Genomic DNA, 20,650 nt, shown 5'->3' with positions numbered 1-20,650 from the left:
CCGCCGCGCCGGGGCCGCGCTCGGGGCCGCGCTCGGGGCCGCGCTCGGGGCCGCGCTCGGGGCCGCGCTCGGGGCCGGCCGGCGCTGCCTGCGCGGGGCCCGGTGGCGCCGGGGCCGCCCCGCCGTCCCTGGGCAGCGCCCGCCGGCCGCGGATGCGCCGCTCCGCCCCGGCTGCCGGCGAAGGAAGAAAAGTTTGGGGGCGACTTAGGGCCGCGGGAGCGCCGGAGGAGGAGGAGGATGCGCGGTTTCCCCGGCTGATCGGGAAGGAAGGATGACCGAGGGAGGATGTGCACCAGCAGCCAGATCATCGGGAGCCTCCTGGTGCTCTCCGTGCTGGAGATAGGGTTAGGGGTGTCCAGCGTGGCCGTGGGGGCGGTCAGTTTCAGCCTGGTCCTCACAGAGCATAAACCTCAGCTGGGAGACTCTTCTCCGGTATGGAGCGGGGTGTGTGTACGTTAGCCATTTCACTCTCTCTTTAACTCTTTATGGTGATGATCAGACCGTGCGAAGGCATCCCCTCTTCCCTTCCCTTCCCTCCCGCGAGTGCATGTTGCGCCGATGTCGCCGGGTCCATTTCCGATGTGCTTGGGTACGGTCTGCAGAGTCGTGGGGAGAGGGGAAGGCACGGCGGGGACAGATGAATGTGTGTGTTGGGCGGGGGGAGACCCCTTCTTTCTCGCTCCTTTCCGTTTCTCAGTCTTGCTGTGAACAATTGAACTTTCTCTGAGCCCCTTGTCACACCCGGCAAAGCCCGATGCTTCGCGTGGAACCCGGGCCATAGCTTACAGTCTTTAAATTGACTGTGAGTTTTGCTTTTTAAAAAGAACAGCCCTGTCCATGATGAGGAGACTGTCAAAAGGTGCTTTAAATTAATGTCAGGGGTATGCCAGCTGAGTCCTGAGCTTTTGGAGGAAAAATAGAGGCATTGGGAAGGAAAAGGAGAAAGATGTTCTCATGATCTGGGCACCCTGAGCTTCTGTAAAATGAACAAAAAAATTAAAACCAAATAATGGGTTAATAGAAGTAGCACGTTCATATCACAGAGCATTTCTTACTTCTCAAAAATGCTTCTTATTTTTCCAGTTTGAGATATGCATGTTTCTAGGAAGATTTTTCCTCCAAATGGTTGTTTATATTTATGAAACAAAGAATAGGAAATACAGAGTTTTCAGTCTAAACATGAGTGGGCATTTTTGAAGTCCAAAGCTGGTTTTGGCCAGCTTGTATTGTACAGCAGTATTTCTAATAGGATTGTTTGCTTTGCTTCAGATAATATGATAAATGCAAAACACTCTTGGTTATTCACCAGCATAACCTCCTCTAATTTATAGATTCATCCAGACAAAGTGCTTCATGTAATATTTTCACTGTCAATAATTATTAATTATTGACAACAATGATAAATATTTTTGGCGGTATATAAACACACATATAATTCTGCACTGCAGAACAGGTAGGCAAGAAATGAAAGTGAAGACCAGCTCAGACAGGTAATGATACTACCAGGCCAACAGGTAATGATATTATCAAAATCACTTCAAAAAGGGAGGTTTCTGATCATGGTTGATGAAGAAAAAAATTACTTTAAACCATGTGTCTATCTGAAGATTTAATGGCAAAGGGCAATTTCCTGGGTTTCACTGAAGTCAAAGAGCTTTGATCAGTCAGTGAGATCAGTATTTTATGCAGTGATTGCATTTTGTGACAATGCTATCACAGCTGATATCATTTCATGACGATGCACATTTCCTGCATAACTGCCTCATTCATTTTTATGCTTTCTGTTACCCCAGAGGTTGTACTAGGCATAAATTAAGATTCTGTTATATTAGATGTTGCCTTCCAAGGACCTTATAATTGTAGTAAGAGACAGATACTGTATAAAAGGGTGTAAGTGAGTACGAAGAAACAACAAACCAAAACTGAGTGGTATAACAGGTGGTTGCATTAACACACCAGCAGTCTGGCTGCTTTCAAGCTGTTCATAGATAGAGTTTTAGAGAGGAATAAGACAGAGGACAATGAAGGGGTTTTGCAGATGTTTATAGGAAATTATACTCGTATGTGAGTGCAGAGGCATGGAAGGTAATCCAAAGGGACTTGTTTGCTAATGTAAAAAGTGGACAAAGGATGCCCACAACCAGAGTCAGCAGAGGCTGGCATCAAGTGCTGGGAATTGAGCAAAAAACTGCAAGTTGAATAGGCAGAGAGAGGCCTCAAAGAAAATGCAGAGTGGAAGCAAGAAGCTTATGCTTCATGTAGCAGAGGAAATGAGAAATCAAAGTGACGTGCAGAGTGGGGTGACATTTTTCTAAAGGCTGACTTACTTTTCCTTGGACTAAAGATATGTTGTCTAAATTGTCACCATTATACCACTCTCCTTGTACTACTCCAGCAGTTAAAACTGTTAGGTTGCATTCTTCTGACTAGGGGACCAGCAGGTGAGGCAGGCCAAGAAAGAAGCCAGAGATTTACTGTTCTCCAGGGATGCTTAGGGCCATGGGTAACTAGTTTCAAATTTAAACACCTGGACAAAGGTTTATTTGGACAATCTGCAGGACTGTCCTGCTGCAGAAGTGGCATAAGCCTTCTTCCTGCTCACTGAATCTTACACTGAGCTCATGTTGCCTCTATTAAAGGATATGTCTTGCATAAAATATGTTATTTTTTTCCAATTCACACTCTTGAGTCAGGCTTTTCCTTTGAGAAGTGAACACTAAGGAAAAGAAGGGGACATTAAAGGAAAAACTAATTCTTTGACATGTTAAGATACAAAACACTTAAGTTGAACAGCACCAGTCCTCCTGTTGCAATTTACTTGGAAATACACAGAAAACCTTTGACCCTGTTCTATCCTTTTATGTGGGTGGAACTCAGCAGAGACCCAAGTTCATAAGGAAGTAGATGAAGATAGCATCACCATGGAAACCTTAACCTGAATTCCTAAAATTTGGGCATCTTAAAAATCCTGCACATTCTATCTTCTATGCTTCCCTCCCTATGATGCTTTGCATTTGACAAACATTAGCTTTTCTATTAAAAGAGGTTTTCTTATTGTTCACTGCCTCCATTCAGACAGATGATTTACTAACATAACCTAATTTTAACCATGTGGGTTCCATCCATAGGATTATGGACACAAGTGAAGTTAAGCATGGGCTGAAGTACCCTGATCATTGCATGCCATGCATTATGTATAAGAAGCCAGGGAAAGTAGAGTACACCAGAATGAAGAAATTGAAAGCCTAGGCAATGTCTGTATCAAAAAATGCATAAAAATGGGGAAAAAAAGTTTCAAATCTGTTGTTCTCATTGGAGTTGAATTGGATTAAGATAGTACAAATTGTTTAAAAAGTAGCCAAAAGAAAACAACTGAAGGTGTAACCGTCTTCTCAAATTATCTGGAGCATGTGGAGACAACTAACCAGTTTACATCATCACCAATCTGTTCTTTTTAAAATAGGCCATGGCTGTTAAATTGCAAAAAAATCCCAAAACCAAAACCAAACCCACAATAATGACAGTCCCAAATACCCTAAAGTGCACACGTTCTTGATTTCTGAATTTTCTTTCTATTTGTTACATTTGTTTTGGGATAAACTATTCTACAGGCTATAATCAGTGTCTCCCAGATTTCCTTGTTTCCCAGAACGGAGGTATATTTCTGAAATCCACCATTCCAGTTCAGTTATATGATGTACTAGAGAAATAATTCAACCAATGAGAATGCTGAACCACTAACAATAACATAGTAAGAATGACAGCATCCATAGCAAAGGCTTTTGCACAAACAAAAAAAAAAATCAGTTGATAGTCAACCAAAAAGTATTCACAGATATTTTTTTTTAATGGTCACATACTTCCCCATCTATATTTAGAACATAGTGGTTTCATCACCATCACTATGAGTAGTGAATAGATATTCACACACACACATACCTGTGTATGGGTCTAATCCTCATTTATTTTGCAGTGGTGAATAAATCCTTGTTGTAAGTGAGTCTCCCTCACAGAGAGAGAGAATGAGAGACAAAACCCAAATTTTTAGACAAATATGTCATCTATCTTCATATGCAGGAGAGATACCTGATGATTCACTTATGGCTATACCCCTCAAGAGTAATCATTTTCTCCCTTATAAAGGCAAATATCTGAATTTACTTGAGAGATATGCACTTTCTGTATGGTGGTCTGTTTGCTTGTCTATAGATAGAGGCAGAATTATTGTTTCCATGATTTGGAATTTTATCACAGTGGAAGTCTGCTTGCTTATTAAAAATCTGAATTTTGCTACAGAAATTTGTTCCTAGCTGGTACTTGAAATATTTGATTTAAATTACTTTAATTTTTTATCCAAAATTTGAAGGAAAAGAACAAGTGTCAGTCTGTATGGACTTTCTCAGAGCAAGAAAACCTCTTTATACTGTTAAATCAATGTTGGTGGCCTAAAATTTTAAAACACTAAATTTTGCATCTAGATTTTACTGTTGCCAAGTTTCCTTTGGAAAGAACAGTCAAACTATTTTTTTTTTTTCAAAACAGCACTAAAAAAATCACATTATTGTTTAGCATGCAGACAAAATGCAGATGTGATCCTACTTTATTTTAACATATGCATTGCATTTTCATCAAACTGACCATATTTCTGTCTGGCTCTCACTCGTGATGAAATTAATCACAGGACTTTCAGTGAGCTCAGTGGAAGCTGGAAAGAGTTCTGTACCTACAGATGGGGAAGGACATGCCAAGGGTGGAAGCTCCTTGCCTTGCATGGAGCCAGGACAATTCACTGAATTGAGCTAAAGTCTTTCAGTAGGTTTTCTTTGTCATTCAGAGACTCCATAGGCACAAACCAATCTGGAAGATGGTCCATCTAGTTCCTGGGTTGTATTTAGAGGTTCTGTTGAACAGAGACTGACTTAGGCATATGCTTAAATGTTTTACTACAATAAGACTTCAGTTCACCTGCAGGGAATAATCTTTCATTTACTACTTTTTTGAGATGTAACCAGTCACACTCTAAACCAAATACTTGGTACAAAACAAACAAAAAGCACTATTTTTATTTGTTATTCTAAACAAACAAAAAGTAAATATTATTATTTTGTGCTGAGAATTTAAGTGTTTTTAGAGATGGGTGGAGGTTTTTCGAATCATGGACATTAGGTAAACTTTCAGATTCAGAAACACACTTCTAAATTTCCTTGATTGTTTCTAAAACCCAATTCCCATTTTTAAAGCATCTCTGCAGGTCTGTAACAAGACGAGTGGAAACACTAATCACAGGGACTGGGATGGAGTTTTAACTGCTGGCATATGGCTTGAATCAGTGGGAAGTGTAGCAGCACCTGATCTGATAAGACCCAATAACACACTGCCAGACAAGGTATTGGCTCAGATTAGACACGCTTTAACACCATGCCTCAATTATAACAGAGCCTCCCCTCTCAGCATGACAGATTTGGTGGGACACAAGGTTGGGTTGTAGCAATGCTGTTGCTTCTTGTTCTGTGTCTGGATGACTTTCTGCCAGCTAGACATTCCTGTCCCCACAACCACTTGCATGGGACATCATTAGAAGTTTCCATCCCCCTTTTGCAAAGATTATTGTGTTTCTCTGTGGAGGTAATGGGCAAACCTAGTACCTAAGCTTGATTTTCTGGCCTGTTGTAATTTTTATTTAGTTTGATGTCTTTGTTTTCATGAGTAGATTCTATGCCCTTTATGCCTGTGCTAAGAAAATGTAATCCTTGTTCTGAAATACTGCTTAGGAGAAGGATTACAATTAGAGATATCTATTCTGCTTAGTTCATCCATTAGGGATTTCAGCTTTTTTTCTCATTTGGATGGAGTTGAAACAACACTATTAAATAGAATCTTTCTTTCTTTACATTATTAAATTCAAATTCCTGGTTTTTCTCCTGGAAGTCACATGGTTATGCAGCTTTAGTGTAAAACACAGATTTTTCTAGTTTACTGCCTGACAAGGGTAGATAAAAGTGAAGCTATTAATTCTGTCTTGATGGTTTAGTTTTCCAAGTAGAGCGTTATTTGAATAGGTAGGATACATTGAATAGATATGATGCATTTTCACTGTGTTATATTCCATTTTGGAATACCTTCCCTTCCTCTGTTTCATGAGATACATATGGATGACCCAGAATGGTGGAGGACTTTCCATAGAGTGCATACAGTTTAGCTGTCTTTTTTGTCATGAAGAATGACTAGGGATCAAACTGTCCTTATATTCAACAGGTTTTCTCTACTATTTTGTTCAGCCTGTGTCCAGGAAATTTTTCTATGTGCCATTTTCATTTTTTCAAGGGAATTACACTTACCATTGCTTTTGCCTTTTCAAAACATAAAACAGAAAGGTTTCTTAGCTTCAAGATATAAAACAAAAATAGCTCCTTTTCTTCTGCATGGTGGAAAGAAACAAATCTTTGGCTTCCTGCAGATTAACTAAAACTGAATCTTTTTTTCAGACTACCAGGGAGAAAGTACCCATTTTCCAGAAGAAAGTGAAAGAAGCCAAGTCTTTTGTTCCAGAAAATATGAAATAGGGTTGGATCCAAACCACAGAACTTGAATATAAATTGAGATTTTGGCCTTTGTACCAAAATTTATGGGGTTTTTGATCTGAGGTTTTGTTTCAAGGCAATATTCAATATAAAGTAAATTAAAGCAGTCTCAAAATAAACATTCCACTTTTCTGGGAGGTCTTTGGGGTTTTTGTTCAAAGTTCAACAGACAAAAGGAGAGATTTTCCAATATGCATATAGAACATTAGCAGGTACAGCTGCAGTGTGAATGACAAAACCTCCACAGACAAACAGACACTACTACATCACCTTGCAATCACACTGGTGCTGTCAGAGTGACTCTGACGTTGGTGGGTCCATGGTGAATCATTGCTGAAAGTGGGATTGAGGCACTTGGTTTCTAAGTAGCTTTTGTGCTTTGTAGTATGGATTTTTTACCATTCACCCAAGAGGGTGAATGCCCCTGTCTATTACTTGATGATACAGTCTCATAAACTCGTAGAATCACAGAATCATACAGTAAGGGTACGAAGGGACTTTAAAGATCATCTAGTTCCAACTGTTTCTGCCATAGGTAGGGACACCTCCTACTAGACCTGGTTGCTTAAGGGTTGGGAGGGACCTTAAAGATCATCTAGTCCCAACTGTCCCTGCTATAGGCAGGGACACCTCCTACTACTAGACCTGGTTGCTTAAGGCCTTGTATAACCTGGCTTTGAGCATTGCGATGGTTGGGTCATCCAAAGCCTCTCTGGGCAACCTGTTCCAGTGCCTCACCACCCTCACAGTAATGAATCTCTTCCTAACATCTAGTCTAAATTTCCCCTCTTCCAGTTACCTCATTACTCCTTGTCCTATAACTACAGTTCCTGATGAAGAGTCTCCCAGATATTGCAAGGTTGCTATGAGGTCTCCATGCAAACCCAATGATCCTTGTGGGTTCCTTCTAACTCAGAATATTCTGTCAATCTGTGAATCTCTGAACCTTCTCTTCTTCAGGCAGAACAGCCCAAACTTGCTCTGCCTGCCTTCTTAGGGGAGGTGCTCCTGCCCTCTTACCAACTTTTTGGCCATGCTCTGGACTTGTGCCAACAGTTTCAATAAATGACTTCTCTGCTAGTCTTGACACAAAGCATCATGTATGTATAGGGGGTGTGAATAAGTCTGCAACCAAAAGTAACCCTATAATCAATAGGGACTGAGTGTAATTGTTGATCTTGTAGGTTTTTAAGTGAGTCTTTGGGTCTTTTAGCATTTTTTTTTTTTCTTACGAATCATAATTAAAATGGAAGCCCAACAATGAGACATCTGTTTAAAAAAGTTCCAGCTGAAATTCCCTCTCTGGCTTCCAGGGCATTTTGTAGGGCTTATTAGCTTAGCTTATCCTTAATGAAATGTTTTAGCCTTATTCTCTGCATGAGCTGTGAACACTTTAACAACTGACCATTCTTTACAAGGAGCTTATCTTCAGTAATATATTCCTTTTCCACTCCTGATTTACTGTATTCTCAGTATAAGTCTCTTTGTCTAACCTACCTCAAGACTGACATGGTTAGAAAATATAACTGCATTTAAAGAGTCCATGAGATTGGTTAGAAAAAATTGGTAAGGATAATCAATGATCAAGTAGAAAGGAGCAAGTCCTCACCATGACAGTATTAGTTAGTCAAGGGTAAACTGTAGTCCAGAGTAGCTCAACATTTACAAACCAAGTTTTACTGTTCTGACATATTGACATGAAGTCTTTCAGGATAGCCAAGAATGGGAGAGAGTGTCAAGACAACAGAGCCTCTGATGGCTGTATTCCAGTTGGCAGTACTATAAAATAGAAGATTCTAAGTTAAAGACACTTTCAATCTCATTTTTGCTGCATCCTTTTTCTGGTACAAAGAGCTAGTGTGGTTTTTCCCATCCACTTTTCGCTACTGCTGATGACAACACTGAGACATCAAAAATTTTACAGGAAATTCCTAAAGCACCACCAAAAAAAGAAAAAAATCGTCTCTATGCTATCAAAAAGCAGAGAACAGAGTTAACCACATAATGTCCCACTGAAATCTAGAAGTCTCCACATTGAGAAGCTTAGCTAAAGAAACTACATGAGCGGTGTTCCTGAGCCACAAGTATTACTAATACTCTCTTCATACAGCAGGTTTCCACTGTTTCCAGTGAATCAGCCTTAGAAGAAAGTGGTAAACTTGGCTCATAATATTCAAAGCTTTGCATGAGGTATAATTGCCTGACCCTGTGGCTCAAAGTCATCCATTGGTTTTAATTGCAAAATGCCTGCTGACATAAATAAATAACTATACTGGGTTTTGGGCAAGCCTTTTCTCTCTTAATGCAATACATTGTCATATAAAAAAACCCTCAACCTAAGTAACATTAATCCTTTGCTACTGCCTGAATGCTTTTCTTCCAAGGTTTTTAACATATTCAGGCACTTGAGTGCATTCGGTTTCACAACTTGTTTATCTCATAGCCATACAAATTATAAAACTTCAGCATGACCTCAAGATTAAACAGAAGAATGTGGAGGAAGCATGAATATCCAATTCCTCTGAGTCAGAATACAAAGAACTCTTTTAGTTCTTTAACTATGGAATATGTTATTCCTTGCCTATATGTATAAATACTGTAGATGTAAAGAGAGACAATACATACAGAGTATGCATGTCACAATACAATATTATCATAAAATCATAGAATTTTTCAAGTTGGAAGGGATGCATAAAGATTGCCAAGTCCAACTCCATGCTCCTTGCAGGACTACCTAACACTAAACCATACGACTAAGAGCAGCATCCACGAGTGCTCCTTGACCTCTGACAGACTTGGTGCCATGATCCCTTTCCTGGGGAGCCCATTCCAGTGACTGACCACCCTCTCAGCGAAGAACCTTCTTCTGATGAAACTTCACTCCATTTCCTTGTGCCCTATCATTGATCATCAAAGAGAGGAGATCAGCACCTCTCCCTCCACTGCCTCCCTTGAAGGCTGTAGACTGTGTAGAGGTCACCCCTCAGCCTTCTCTTCTTCAAGCAGAACAAACCAAGTGACCTCAGCTGCTCCTTGTAAGTCTTGCCCTTGAGGCCTTTCACCATCTTGGTCATCCTCCTCTGGACACACTCCGATAGTTTCGTGTTTTTCTTGTACTGAGGCCTCCAACCCAGCACACAGCACTCATCATGGGGCTTCACCAGAGCACAATAGAGCAGGACAGTCACTTCCCTCGACCAGCTGGTGATGCTGTTCTTGATGTACCCCACTACATGGCTGGCCTGTTTTACTGCTAGGGTACTGTTGATTCACATTCAGCTTGGCATCAAGCCAGACCCCAGATCTCTTTCCATGTGGCTGGTTTCCAATGTCTTGATCCCCAATACTTATGTATAACCAGGATTATGCTGTCCTAGGTGCAGAATACGGCACTAGCTCTTGTTAAATTTCATGCGGTTGGTGATTGCCCAGCTTTCAGGTCTATTCACATCTCTCTGTAAGGCCTCTCTACACTTAACAGAGCCCACGGTATCTCCTAGTTTAGTATCATTAGCAAACTTAATGTGCATTTAACTACTGCATCCAGATCTTTACTCCAGGTAGTCAGATACTTTAAATGGAATAGTCACCCCTTGTTTTGAGAAGGTGGTGCCTTAGGGCTCATAGATTAGCTTCATTGACTCAAACTGGAGCAGAATTAAAGCATTCCTGAAAAAATGGGTGACCTCTTTCATATTCTTTCAGCTTTGAAGGTAAATTGTCAAACCCACAGTTTTTTAAACTAGTTAACAAGTTAAAATTATCTATGATGGTATCTTCCAACACTAATTAATTTTTCTATATACAAAAATTTCCTTTCAATCCTATTCAATCACTACAGAGAGAAAATATATTATTAATCCAGTTTATCAAGTCTGACTGAATAGAACTTAATTACAAAGATGTCTTCAACAAATTTCATTTGCAGTTTCTGCATTTTGAGGAATACAAAACACTACATGTGAAAATCTGAAGCATGCCTTCAGTTGAAGGCAATCTGCAATGGCAGGACTGGGAGTGAAACCCCAAAACTTCACAGAAAGCCTGAGTGAACACTTATAAAGCAGAGGTGATGAGCTGAAATCTTCTTTGCATGTGGGAAAGGTGCAGAGGGAGCATTGCCCCTGGTGATTTGTTTTGTTTTATTGTTATTCCAGTCAGTGGGTTCTAGTAGCAATTACCAGTTGTGTGTTCTGGGATGTCCTGAGCCATTCAGCACCATGGTCTACATGACCCAGCCCTCTCCATAATCAGAGTAGTATTAAATTCACATCCCATGCTTAGTGTGAAGGTAAATAATATACAAAATTTATCCACATTCATTATGGGGAACTGATTTCATGGGTCTAACTCAGAGTAGAAAGATACCTCAAGGTTTATACTTATACACATGAACTGCTTTAGTTAGAGGGAGATAAACTATGAGTTAAAGCAACTCCTCAACTGAAATAGTGATGTTGCAAAATTTTAGAGTGTGAATAAGAAGTACCTGCAATATATTACAGAGACTCTGAATGCTGTATAGAAACTCTCAGTTTTTTCATTTGTTTGTTTTTTTTTAATTTCTTCTGTAACAGCCAGGTCTGTTTTGTGATTTAATTCCAAATCAGGGTCAAGCAGAGCCTTTTGCTAGAAATACCATCTCAAAGGAAAAAGGATGTGGAAAAATCCAGGTTTAAAACTATAAAATTACTTCCCAATAGGGATATAGGGTTTGTTTGATTGAAATAAATAGCACAGATTTCTTAACAAAGGAGTTTATGAGGTATCAAGGAAATCTTTTGACAGTATTGCTAACACCTGGAGAAGGCCTTATTGCTTTCATACAACTACTGTAGTTCCTACCATGACTGCTTCCTTTGGGGACTATTCATTGTTTTCCTCGTTAAACTTTTCTGTAGGAGGAAAAAGACATCAGAGGACATCACTGGTCTTTGACAGAGGTCACTATTAAGCATTACCATCTATTTTTATCAGCTGGTAGGCATTTTTTTCTGGTTTTGTTAATTAATTTTTGCCTGATGCTTGATGCTGCAATTAGCAGATCAGTTTGTGTGATGGAATGGCTTAAAAAAAAGTATAGATACCTTCACACTATCTCTTGCAAATTCATCTGTCAAGAGTTTGAAACAGATCTTTCTGCATGCCCAGAGTAGGCACACCAACAGATGTACTCATATTTACACCTGCACCCACGGACATGACTGAATTACATTCTTGCCCAGAGTTCCACTGTCCTGAAGACAAAGATCCATATGTGATCCTTCAGTGGCTCAGATGGTAGGATCAGGGCATTAAGTCCCTATGCTATGCTTAGAAGTAGATGATTTGGATCACTGACTAGTACCTTGCTAAACTTTTCTAAGAGAAAAACAGTAAAAAGGCATTTTTATGCTTGCAACACTGGGGATTTTTTTTCCAACTTGTTTACCTAAGCAGCTTAAAATTCAGATTTTCTTTCTTTTCTCATGAGTTATCATGGTCACTCTGACTTCTCATTCCAGTTTCTTATCAGATAAGAGTGTTTATGGTTGAGTTATAACCTCCTGAAACATAAGGTTTGTGGCAAAAATGCTGACAAATGTAACCATTGCCTAAACTGTGGTCACCACCACAGCAACACAGCGGGATTTGAACTTCATACCTTAAATGATGAAGTAATTGTTTGTTTTTTGTTTTTTGCAGTTCCTGCTTTGCGGCATATGTGGAATATTGTGTGCCAAAAAAAAATCTGGACTTGTTGTAAGTTTTTCCACTGCATCTATAACATAAAGTATTTGAAAGGCTTATTTATCTAATTTGAACTCTTTACTGGGGGCTTTCTGTATCCAAGTGTTTTTTGATAAACAATTAGAAAAATTGTGAGTCAGCAATCCAGAAAAAGAAATCAGCACTTTGGAATAATCATAAAAACAAGGCAGTTCTGAAATGGCCCATGGAGGTCATGCTGTTTAAGCCATACATCCCTATTTATCCATGTCTGGATAAACTTTGATGGGAAACCACTTCACATAGATTTATGCCAAGTCAATAAATGCTTTTCAGTAATGTCACTGGAATGTATCTTCTCTCCTTCAGAAACACAACACTGGGTTGCCATCTCAATAAGGCTGCTGACCAAGTTTGTTTCTAGATATCATAGCTGTTAAGTGTTTTAATAAGTTTGTTTAGCAATCTGAAACACGTGTAAGTAAGTTTTAAAACGATGGAAGATGTCTCTTTGGATACAGTCATTTTCTGACTGTAGAAAAATGGTGTTATTACTCAACAAGTCACAGCAGAACTTTACGTTAAAGACATTATCCTATTGTAAGTGGTAATGCTAGTCCTAAATTTGCCGTCAGCTTGATTATTCTGCCACATACAGATGGAAGTCACATAAAACCAGTATAAGTGTGATGGGAACCAAGAGTTCTCTCTGATTACTTTTTAATATCAATGAGTTATCCTAAACCCTGTTAAAATGACAGTTCCATTTCTTACAATGTGTACCATAACCAGTTTCTAAAAGCCATCTGTTCCAGAGGTCTCATGGAATAGTCACTTGCCAGTGGACTGCAATATACATCCTCAATGCAACATTCCTGATGAAATTCTCATCCCAGTTGTGTGCAGAAGTAGTCTGTAAGACTCCATAAGTTTTTGCCACCACAGTAGATAAGTACATATACAAGACTGTATCGAGAAACATCAAAAGCCCATCTAGATCATCATCTGACAGGGCAGCAGTATCAAGGGAAGTGAATAAGATAGTCATTTAGCACTGTCCCCATAATAAGGTCTTTTGCTTGTGAGTCATTTGTGATTAAAGCGCATCCTGAACCAGCATAACATCTTTGCAGTTAAAAGCAATAGGAGGTCCTTAAATATTTCTCATTGATTGCAGCCTGTTTCACAGCCTTCTAAAATTCCCAGGAACATTTTAGTCAAGTTAAAATCAAGCAAACCAACCAACCATATAGTCACCGAACTGACCCTCTGTAAAGCAGTATCACAGATTTCTTTGTTGTTTCTTTTGCTTCTTTGACCAGCACACTCACCTTGAACACTTTCAAAGACCCCACAAAAGCTGCAGAAAACCTCCAATCTGCTGTCTGACTGAATAAATTATAATTGAGCAGGAGGCAGAGTCAGATGGCACACAAAGCAAGAGAGATTCACTACAAATACATGAGGCATTCACTCCTGAGGCAGGAGTGATAAACTGCACAATAGAAAATTACGACACATTCTGTCATGTTACTGTTCTGCATGAACAGCTGGAAATCACATTTGTGTCCTAGCAGTCCTTCCATTGAATAGGTTTTAGCTTTACCTACTCATTTTACCCGACTTGTCCTTACATGCAACATCAATCTTAACTCTTGTATACCAGAAGGTAATGTATTCCCTGGGAGCAATGTGGGAGATAAGGGAGTTAAATAAGTGTCTGTGCAGTGTTTTGCAGTCAATGATGCTATCAAAGAATTGAAAAATGGTTAGTCTCATATTTTGTAAGCATGAAGCCATCTCTGAAAAATATCACTGTGACATAACCTCTCTTGTCTCTCCTGACAGATGATACTTTTTTCTGCCTGTTGCATCTGTGGACTAATAGGAGGAATCTTAAATTTTCAATTTCTTCGTGCTCTGACAAAGAAGTCATCTGCTCTCTATTCTTTGCATCTTGCCTCCATGTCTCTTGCATGCATTGGAATTGGTGGTTGCACCCTTTCTTCATGGCTCACTTGTCGGCTAGCCAGCTATGAACAAAGGCGAATGTTCTCAGAAAGGGAACATTCATTGCATCACTCCCATGAAATGGCAGAAAAAGTGAGTTGTGTGTCCTCCCTTATTTGTTCTGCTTCTCCTGAAATGTTACTGTATGTGTTAACGTTTACAATTGGCAAGAGATGTGTTCAGTTTTCAGTTTTATATGAGAAAGAGCTTCTGGAAAATGAAATGCTGCCATTCTGCGTAAGCTTTATTATGTTGCACATTATATGGAGCTATTTTTAGGTACTGTATATTTGCAGTACATCCATTTCAATGAAGTACATCCATTTTCAACATAATTCCATTGTATAGCTATTCAGGGGCTTAGCTGCTAAATATAGCACCTCATAAATAATTGGAAGCCTTATTAATATGGATTATCATGTATTGTACTGTGAAAAAAAGCACAGAAAGCTTTCTGTAACCACATCATTGCATGCTTCCAGGATTTAATCAATTTCTTCCTCTCCCAAGTACTCAGCATATAAATTTGGTTATTTAAACAGAAAAGCCACAGTTCACAAACCTAGATGACTTAACCTAAGCATCTAAGGGCATATTTAGACACCTAAATGAAACTGGTCTCATTTGCAGCAGCACTGAGCATTTACTTCTGTTCTGTATTAACAGGAAGCCTACCAAGGTGTGTAGGAACATATTTAGGTGCTTGAAACTGAAGCTCCCAAAACTGAGAACACAGGATCAAAACGATTGAATGGAATTCTTGAGATCACTTCCTTGACTTAACAGATCTGAATAATATTTGAGGAGTTAAGTGTTCGCTGTAACCCTGTGCTTTGCATTTGGACTCAGTATCTATCCAATGCCTTTCATTTGAGAAATGAGCAGAAAAAAGAAAAAAAGTCAAGGGGACTGTCCACCTAAACCTTCACATGCAAGTTTTCATGACTGTTAAGTTCAAGAGTCTGTTGTCTACTGAAACCTCTGAGGAGCAGAGCAAGGATTAATTTGCTCAGACTGTAGAATTGTTTTCAGATTCCATGACAAAATATGATATAGCAGTTATAAATGACTCGTCACTATTCTTTGGTTTCTTAACTGAGATGAGACTCCAAGTAGAAAAATAGACTGAATTAATCTTAGATGTTTGAAACATGTTTTAAAAAGAGGATGCTTGAAACGTTTTAAAAAGAGGATGTTTGAAACATTTTAAAAAGATGATGATTTAAACATGTTTTAAAAAATTCAGTAGTAGAGGTTACAACAGCAACATAAAGCAGGGTGGTAAAATCAACAGAAGAGATACATTTCTCCATCTCATTTTAAAATGAAGAAGAATTCTGATGAGCTATTAGGCAAGTATGTTGGTCTTGCTGATGGAAGGCTAGATCTTGGCTTTCAGAGAGATTCTTGCCTCAACAAGGACAAAGATGGGAGAAAAGAAGAGAGGGAAAGGAAGAAGAAATGGCTTGGAAAGAAAAACCTTTCAAAATAAAAAAAAACTGCCAACCCAATCAGTTTGGGGTGAAGATGACCATGTATAGCCATAGTTCATTGCCTGCCTTCCTGGCCTGTTGACCTACTGAGCTTTTTGACACTGAGCAGCAAGAACTGCCAGGTGTCCACTTATCTTGGGCTATGATGCATGTGCAGAGCTACCCTATTGCACACGCTCAGTGGATGTGGGATGTGCCCCACAGATGGCAGACTTCCCACATGTCTGCTATAGGGTCAAGTATCCACATACACGTGGCCTCACTTGGGACTTCTTAGACCCATAGACTGCCTGCTGATGGCAGGGCTGAGTACACTAGCTCACAGCATGCCCCTAAAAATAATGAAGTCTACTTAAAACTTACATTAAATTAGACCCTAATTTAGAAAATAGCTTAAAAGTGTTTTATATATAAGACTATATTGTATATTTATACTGATATACAGTAATATAGACATGTACTGCATGTGCATTTGTTTGTGCTATATTTATTGTATAATTGTTATATTTATATTAGAGATTGAGGGGTATTGAAATAACCGACCTGCCCAGCTGTCCGGTGATTCCCCCGACACCAGAGTTACCTCCAAGGTACGCTGAACACTAGGGAGCTACCATGTTGTTATGTCACTTCAGGAAGGGCCACCTCTACGAGGAAGTCATAGTTTCAGCTAAGCAAAGTTGGCTGATGCTGTGATGTCACTCTGAGGCAGGAATGGTGCTTCCAGGTAGTGACATAACTCTACGTGGTGAATGCTGCAATCTGGAAGTAAGTTGAGTATTTAAAATATTCACCCTAGTTATAGGCATCCAAATACTCTTATTTGGATGTAGCCACCATTGATTCACTCTGCTTCTAATCTCTGTGCTCCTTCATTCCCTGAATTCAGCAACTTTTTTTTAATTTTTTTTTTTTTTAAATAGAAATATTGGGGAAAATAAATGAGTTTTGATATTTTCTGAAATCATGATGATATTTTAATAGCTGATGTCTGCGGATGATTCAAGTGATGAAGCTGACAAAAGGAAACTCATGAGTAGCCTTCTGACAGATCATTACTATCAAAATTTGGTTGACTGATAGCTGCTATTAAATGGCTTTGGTATTCTTGGTCCCTTTCCCAGCTGACAGATATCTTCAGTGTAGATCCAAGAAAGGCTTTAGGCACCCACAAATAAGGATATTACAGTGCCTTGTTTCAGAGCAGACAACCCCCAAACTGGGATCCATAGTCCAGTGTTAGGCATGCATGTTCCTCTTCAGTCTGTAAGGAGAATAAGGGACAATACCAAAACATCCAACACCATCATCTGCAAATGGAGACCTGGGTGGTAGAAAATACTCAAAATTAGTTTCATGCCTGATTTTCTCTGAAGCTTATGATTGATTCAGGAGTATTAATTGGCAAGGCTACTTGGTTTGATGACCCTAAGCTTACACTGTAGAGAAGAATAGAACATCCCTTCTTTCAAAAACTGTGGAGGGAATTATTAAGTCCTGTGATTTACTTTAAAATGTAGCTGGGAACACCTGAGAAAGGAGGCATCAGTGCTTTTAAACTTTATGTTACTCTGAGTTCTGGTCTCTGCTTGCCAAATATTATGAATTAAAATAAGAGAGAGACAGAGTAAGACTAGTAATAAAGACCAGGTTGTATAATTTTCTTCTCTTTACCATGAACCTCAGCTACTATGCTATAGAGTCGGGCTCTTTCTTTCTGTCTTTTTCTCTCTCTCTCTGTCTAGCCCAATGAATCTTGCTTCACTTTTTTTGCAGAAGCTTCCACAGAAAGGGAGACAAACAAATCCCTTTTATTCCACATTTTCTCCAAGTGTACCTAGGAGGAAGAAGAGATGAATTCAATCTTTCCATGCAGAGAAGAGCCTCTGGTCATCATGCGACTGACTATTTTAGAACTAGTCCAACACTGGCACCTCCACCTCATCTACCAGAATTTTAGAAATACCCCAAGCTGCATTTTTACCTGTACCCATTCCTCTTCCCATAGCTGAATGTTCTCTTATCACTGGAAGAAAGCAGATCACTTATTTCTGCATCCAGATTCAATTAGGTATGACACAGGCCTGGGACTGCTCAGAATGAGTTAGTTCTGACCATAAACTCAATGTGGCTTTGCAGCCTTGAAGATCAGGGAACTGTTTAATTAATGTAGCCATGTCTATGCTTAGACAGCTGCTAAGGGGGTATTGTTTGGATTTCAATTTGAGAATTAGAAAATCTATCTCCGAACAAATCTTGGTTTAGGTGCTTTATGATTCTGACTCATGAGCTGGTCAGCTTACTCTGGGATGATTCACCTGCCACTGGAGAAGCAATCTCCAAACTGCTAAAAAGTGTAGACTGGCATATTAAGGGAAAACTAAAATCAGTCCCATCCCAAGGGAAAACAAACAGTTAAAAACCTTAGATCCTGTTTGGATGTAGATCTACTTCCCAAATGTCTATTTCAGCAAGCATTGTGGCATCTGTTTGTAGCATGTCAGCACAGATAGAGGTTTGAATGGAAACAGTGACTTCACCATTTCGTTCTTTTGTAGATCAGCACACAAGCTTGATGAGATTCAAAGGACAACATCACAAACTTGTACAGATGCCATCAATGCTGTATGTGTGGTCTGAGTGTAATGTCCAACTCAATCACTATCAATGAGTCTATCAGCTTTCAAATGTACTTAATTTATGTAGGAAGAAATCTAATTTTTTTTAATGATGAGATTTATTAAGCTAAATAAAAATGTAAAGTGCTTCTGAATGTTTGAAATTCAGAGTTTGTTCAAATTTCATCACAACCTTAGATAACTGAATTTTGAACACCTTACAATAATTCTAATTTTAATTAATGTTTTCTATTCTTGTTCTAGGAAATGACAGACAACCTAAGCAACGGTGGCCCACACCTGATTTATAATGGAGGTGTATATTAAGAAATTTTTAAAAGTTCCATGGAAGGAAGTGGTTTTAGAATTTTCTTCAGGAAAAAAATAGACTCCAAGAAATTAAAAAATGAAACTATCTTAGCTTTTATGGCTCAAATGTCACAACTGCAGACCAGCACAGTTGCAATTCCCTTTTAGAACCATGTTCAAAATTTGTCTCCTAAACATTTTGCGGATATACAATATTTATTCACTTCCTGGCTACTCTCTTTCAGTTTTTTGTCTGAATAATCTTTCTGAATTGTGATAGTATTTGAAATAGACTTCTCAAGACTCTTATTCTCATGAAGACTCGAAAATCAGAAAAAAATTAAACTGAACTGCATTTAGCCCACTCAAAGGAGAAGGCAGAGGAAGAATGGCTCAGGGGAATCTTTTTCTCCTCTCCACTTAGCAGCATCTGGTGTAATACAATGGCTTCAGATCATGGCATGGTACAGCAACACATCTGCACAGTCCCTCTCCTCCCATTTTGAATGCATCCTGCCTCAGTTTTCCCAGTAGATCATATCAAAAAAGAGTGCAAACTCCTCTTCCAAAAAGCTCCTATTTCACATCCAGAGTGTAAATGAACAGTGTGCTGAAAACAACACCAATGTCTTTGTTTTGAAAGACAGAATGCTCTAAGAATGCCATAAATCAAAACCTCAATAATGCCTTGTTGTAAAGAAATTGTAAATATTTCCAATTTGTGAATGAAGTATATTTCGTAATTTGTTCATAAAAGATGACAAATAAAATGAAATCTAAACCAGAGATTTAAGAGAGATTTTTGGGTTTTTTTCTTGTTAGAAAGATCTCACAAAGCTGAACTGTCATGCTTGCAGTTTAGCACAATATATTGAAAAGTTTCTAAAACAGTGAATCAAGCTCAGAAAGGAGAAAAATGAAGGCTGAACAGAATCATGGTCAAGGTCAGAAGTTACTGGCAATTCTCCACACCTACAATAAAGTTTGCAGGTATGTTAAGGTAGCAGCTTTAACTTTATTGTAGAACCTAGTGGTTTGTATAGCCATGAAAAATGGAAGGTATGATCTGTAACAGAACAATTACAGCATAATATTAGTATAAAATATTCATATAAAATCACTCATATGTTACATAGTGAGTCTATGACTTTGCAGTATTGCCCAGCACAGCAACCTAAGTTTCAGATGTGAGCATCAATGATGACTGGCAACATTTGGTGATTCATACCCATGTTCCCAGACAGGAATGAATAGAACCTTATTACTGTTCAAACCACGCCCTAAAAACCTCTGTAAATTACATTAAATTGTTCTGTGAATCTATATGGTATAAAATAATCTTTAAATCAACTATCTTAGAATTTCTTAAGTCCATAAGGGAGTTTCCCATCTAATTACAACATGGGGAATATCTTCACTGCAATTTAAGTCTCTCACTTAAACTCCATGCTAATTAGTTGGATGGCTAAGCTTGTGAGTCAAAAAACGGTCCACTTTAGAAGGCTTCTCTTCACTTACTTACTGTCCCAAAGAGCTTTTGAATTTCCTCAGAGGCCCTGATATACCAGTATTTATTGCATACCTTGGAAATTGCTAATGAGACTGTTCAGGTTCATAAAGAATACAGATATTGTCATAGCAAAACAACTAGATGTTAAGGTATGTCTGCTCAAGGAGGTGCCCCCCTTTCCAGGCACTGCCAGTCTTTAACCTGTCTCCTTCACTACGTTACAGATTGTTTGTGCTCTTTACAGGTGGCATTGTCCCTTCAGTTTGATACTCCTCTTCCTTTGCAGCAGGAAGCATGAGATATATTTGTCCCCAGTATGTGCCCCTTATGGGAGCATTTTTGCTGCAGCTCTGGACACAACCTGCCAAGGCAGGACCACGGTATAAATGGGTGCAGAGATTCACATATGTTGAAAAATGC

The 20,650-nt window shown here is 39.1% G+C and overlaps 1 protein-coding gene across 1 annotated transcript; it reads left to right on the top strand.

Moving 5' to 3' along the window:
• Positions 1-271: 271 nt before the first annotated feature.
• TMEM196 (transmembrane protein 196) lies at positions 272-18,738 on the top strand. The gene is made up of 4 exons (XM_069004743.1): positions 272-432; positions 12,267-12,323; positions 14,139-14,393; positions 18,676-18,738. The coding sequence occupies exons 1-4, from the start codon at positions 286-288 to the stop codon at positions 18,736-18,738; spliced, it is 522 nt and encodes a 173-aa protein (XP_068860844.1). The 5' UTR covers positions 272-285.
• Positions 18,739-20,650: the final 1,912 nt, after the last annotated feature.

This window comes from Aphelocoma coerulescens, chromosome 2 (genome assembly GCF_041296385.1).
Source record: "Aphelocoma coerulescens isolate FSJ_1873_10779 chromosome 2, UR_Acoe_1.0, whole genome shotgun sequence".
Taxonomy (NCBI): Eukaryota; Metazoa; Chordata; class Aves; order Passeriformes; family Corvidae; genus Aphelocoma; species Aphelocoma coerulescens.
This window is presented reverse-complemented; position numbering and strand designations above follow the sequence as displayed.